Source organism: Solanum lycopersicum, chromosome 7, assembly GCF_036512215.1.
Source record: "Solanum lycopersicum chromosome 7, SLM_r2.1".
NCBI classification, from domain to species: domain Eukaryota; kingdom Viridiplantae; phylum Streptophyta; class Magnoliopsida; order Solanales; family Solanaceae; genus Solanum; species Solanum lycopersicum.
Genome location: NC_090806.1, coordinates 33093518 through 33097914, shown reverse-complemented (window position 1 = coordinate 33097914; position 4397 = coordinate 33093518). Strand labels below are relative to the sequence as shown.

Sequence of the window (4397 nt, the reverse complement as noted above, 5' to 3'; positions counted from 1 at the left end):
GAATAATGGGCCTCCTCAAGAATCAATTTAATCAAATCACCCGTCTTGGGCACACAAATCCTGCCTCCGATCCTCAAGACACCATCAGAATCAAGGACAGCCTCCTTAGCTTCCCCTCTCAATACTTTTTCTCGAATGAGACATAATTTCTCATCATCAAACTGGTGCACACAGATTTGCTCAACTAAAGAAGATCAAACCTCAATAAAAGCAACCATCCCATCACTCTCCTCTGAAATCTGCAATCAGACAAGACTGTTAGCTAACACCTGAGCATCTCTAGGCAATGTTTTCTCCTCAATACCAAGCGATGCAAGACTCCCCATGCTAGGAGTAATCCTAGTCAAATCATCGGACACAACATTGGCCTTCTCTGGATGATATAGAATTGTCACATCATAGTCCTGCAACAACTTAAGCCATCTCCGTTGCCTCAAGTACAAATCCCTCTAGCTAAATATATATTGAAGACTTCAATGATCAGTGAAGATCTTACAATGAACCCCATATAAATAATGACGCCATAACTTAAGTACAAATACCGAAGCTGCCAACTCCAAATCATGAGTAGGGTAGTTTTTCTCATGGGACTTCAACTACCTAGAAGCATAAGCAATCACCTTCCCTTTCTGCACCAACACGCCACCCAATCCAACTTTGAACCATCACAGTACACAGTAAAGTCTACACCCTCCTTAGGTAGAGTCAACACAGGAACCAAAGTCAACCAAGTCTTGAGCTTTTGAAAGATCTCTTCACACTCATCAGACCACTGAAAACCCACATCACGTCGAGTCAATCTAGTCAATGGAGATGCAATAGTAGAGAACTCTGAACAAATCATCGATAATAGTCTGTCAATCCCACGAAACTCCTTATCTAGGTAGGCGAAGTAGGTCGGGTCCACCCTCTAACTGCCTCAATCTTGTCTGGATCTACTCTAATAATCTTCTTGGACACCATGTGTCCCAACAATGCCACAGAAGTAAGCAAAAACTCACACTTTGAGAACTTGGCATACAACTTCTCTTCTGTCAACCTCTATAGTACAATTCTCAAGTGTCTGACATGAACCTCCTCAGTCTTGGAGTAAACCAAGATTTCATAAATGAAAACAATCACAAAAGAATCAAGGTATGGTAAAAACACCCCATTCATCAATTCCATGAATGTTGTAGCAGCATTTGTCAATCTGAAAGACATCACTAGGAACCCATAATGCCCATATCGGGTCCGAAGCTATCTTAGGGATATCTGATGACCTAATCTTCAACTGATGATACCCAGACCTAAAATCAATCTTAGAGAACAATGATTTTCCCTATAGATGATCAAATAAATCATCAATAAGCAGAGAAGGATACTTATTCTTCACTGTTACCTTGTTCAAATGTCTGTAATCAATACACATCCTTATAGTCCATCCTTCTTCTTCAAAAATAATACATGGCACCCTAACGTGATACACTAGGGTGAATAAAACCCTTACTCAATAAATCATACAACTGATGCTTCAACTCTTTCAACTCTTCTGGAGCCATACGATAGAGAGGGATAGAAATTGGCTTAGTGCCCGGCTCCAAATCAATAGCAAAACTAATATCCCTATCGGGGGAACACCTTGAGATCAGAAGGAAATACATCAGGAAGATCCTGAACCACGGGAACAGATTCCATGGGAGGTTGTTCAACACTAGTATCCCGAATAAAAGCTAAATAAGACAAACACCCTCTCTCCCACCAATCTCTGAGCAAGGATAAAAGAGATGACCTTGAATAGGATAAGAACCACTAACACCTTTCCACTCAACCTCCAGAATAGCAGGCATCGCCAAAGTCACAGTCTTAGCATTACAAACAAGGAAATCATGGTAAGGAGAAAGTCAATCCATACCAAAGATAACATCAAAGTCTACCATCCCCTGAATGATTAAGTCTACCCAAGTATCATATCCAGGAAGGATCGATACGCTCGATCTACGACTAAGGGCTTACCCACAGGTGTAGAAACACGAATAGGTACAATCATGCTATCACATATCATATCAATTTAAATAGCAAAATAGGTAGATACATAAGAAAACGTAGACACTTCATCAAACAATACAGACCCAGGTCGACGACATATTGAGATGATACCTGTAATAACAGCATCATAGGTCTCCGCTTCAGGTCTCCCTGGAATAGAATAACAGTGGCCCCCTCGTCCACCTCCAGCGGTTGTACCACTACTAGAAACTCTATCACCTCTACCTGAATGAACTCTGCCATGACCTTAACCATGTGGTGCTTGGTGGTCTAGTCTAAAATGGAGAATTAGGTCGAGTCCCACCATGACCCATTTGAGAGGTACATTGTCGTATCATGTAATCGGTATCTCCACAAGTAAAGCAAAATATTTAATGTGGGAATTGTTGTGTGGACCCTTAAACCCCACTATAATTGCCTCGTCCTGTAAGTCGCAGCTGTGAACCGTACGGCCCTAATTCTGGCTATAAGAACCCCTAGATGTCTAACCACCTTTAGATGTCGGCATAGATAGATGAATAGGTCCCCGCTGCTGAAAGGAACCACTCCCTCTTTGTGATCCCCTACCTCTATATGAGGCACCATGAAACTGACCTGATGTACGGGCCCTATTAGGGTCCCCAAACTCCTCTCTCTCCATCAATTTTGCCTCTTTGGCGGCGCTCACAATGGACTGGAAAGAATCCCCCTCTCTAGATGATCGGAACACAGCTGGCCTGATAGAGAAGTTAATCCCCTCACAAATCTATGGATCTTCTCTGTCTCATCTGGAATAATGGCAAACGCATGCCTAGACAATTGGAAAAAAATGCACCTCATACTCTGTAACTGATAAACCATCCTGTCTCAGATTCTCAAACCTCAAGAGACTCTCCTCTATCACACTCCAAGGGATAAAACGATCATGGAATGCACTAGAAAACTTCTCCCAAGTCACTGAAGGAGATCCAACTGGAAAAACCCCCGAATAAGTCCTCCATTACTCTCTGGTTGTCCCACAAAGCTAGAGTGTAGCATATTGAACCCCATGTAACTCACCTAATCCAAACACCTCTAACAACTCTCGGCATTTAGTCAGAAACTCATGATCGTCCTCTCTCTTCCCACCCTGAAACTAAGGTGGGTCCGTCATTCAAAATATCTCGTACCTAAGCTGCTCATCCTCTATAAGAACAACCACCGGTGAAACTTGACCCCTAACTGCTGGTGCAATATCATTTTGAACCGCAGGATCCATTGGTATCTTCCCCATCGTATCCTGAACAACTGGAGCTTGTTGCTGCTCTTAAGTCTGAGCCCACTCTCTAGTATGAGAGTCATGTGGTGTGGCAGTCGCACCACCAACCTGAGAAAATCCATCTAACACACTTAACACCCTCAATAGTGTATCCTGAAGCAAAGGTGTAACTACAGGCTCTGGAGAAACCTGGTCCTCTTTGTCATCAATATGAGGTTCTGGAGAGACTTCTCTAGCATGACCTCTCACTGGTGCTACTCCATGGCCACAACCTCTGACTACTGTCGTACCACGAGCACGACCTCTAGCTAGAGATCTACCCCTACGCCTAGCTGGGGCCTCAACATCTGCCTCAATAAATGCCTCCCCTCTACCACCAGTAACATTAGCTCTAGTCCCCGTCATCTGTTAAAAGAGTTTTCAATCACTCCGTATTAAATAAGGTAACCGCACACGATGAGAAAGAATGAAAAAAAGAAGTTTCCTAATAGTCTTTATAGCCTCTCAGAGTTAAGTACAGACGTCTCCATACCGATCTTTGAGACTCTACATAGACTCGACTTGTATACACGTGAGATCTATGAACCTGGGTTTAGATACCATTTTGTCAAAACCCAAAAATGGGAATGATGGCACTTGTCTTATCACACAAAGAAAAGTCAGCCTAACCCAATCATTTTGACAAAATGCGGAAATAAAACCAAAGTCTAATAACAATTACTAATACGAAAACAATTCAACTTAATTCAATCCCCAAAATCTGTTTCTCTCATACACAGGCCTCTAATGCAAATACTAGAATTGAAGTAAAAATAAGGGTTTAAAATGAAGTTGTCTTTCAAGTAAAAAGAAAGCCATAGATTAGAATAGGAAAGTTCCCTGAGATGACAAGCAGCTACCTCACAATCCTCCTGAATATGCCTCGGAAACGAAGAGATGGAAGGTATCACAAAGATCCGCGTTCGTAACCTACAAAAATTTGTGAAAGCAAGGGGTAAGTACTAAACCACGTGATACCCAACAAGCAAACCTCTTAACACAAGTTAAGTGAACAAAATGCAGGTACTCCTTACACCCTATCTAAACATCCATGCTACATCCTAACAGTTCAATGTTTACCAAACACACAACT

The 4397-nt window shown here is 42.1% G+C and overlaps 1 protein-coding gene across 1 annotated transcript; it reads right to left on the bottom strand.

Annotated features, from left to right (window-relative positions):
* Positions 1-245: 245 nt before the first annotated feature.
* On the bottom strand, positions 246-3280 carry LOC138337403 (uncharacterized). Its single transcript, XM_069287312.1, has 7 exons — positions 3177-3280; positions 2623-2744; positions 2112-2253; positions 1621-1747; positions 1150-1321; positions 647-831; positions 246-404 (listed from the first exon to the last, which is right to left on the bottom strand). Exons 1-7 carry the CDS (start codon positions 3278-3280, stop codon positions 246-248), a joined length of 1011 nt encoding a protein of 336 aa, XP_069143413.1.
* Between the last annotated feature and the right edge of the window lie 1117 nt (positions 3281-4397).

Coding starts and splice junctions, on each gene's coding strand:
- LOC138337403 (XM_069287312.1), bottom strand. CDS start 3,280: ATGGGGAAGATACCAATGGATCCTGCGGTTCAAAATGATATTGCACCA. Junction 2,254..2,622: donor TAATAGGGCCCGTACATCAG/GTCAGTTTCATG, acceptor GAGTTCATTCAG/GTAGAGGTGATAGAGTTTCT. Junction 832..1,149: donor TCATGGAATTGATGAATGGG/GTGTTTTTACCA, acceptor TGATTTGTTCAG/AGTTCTCTACTATTGCATCT.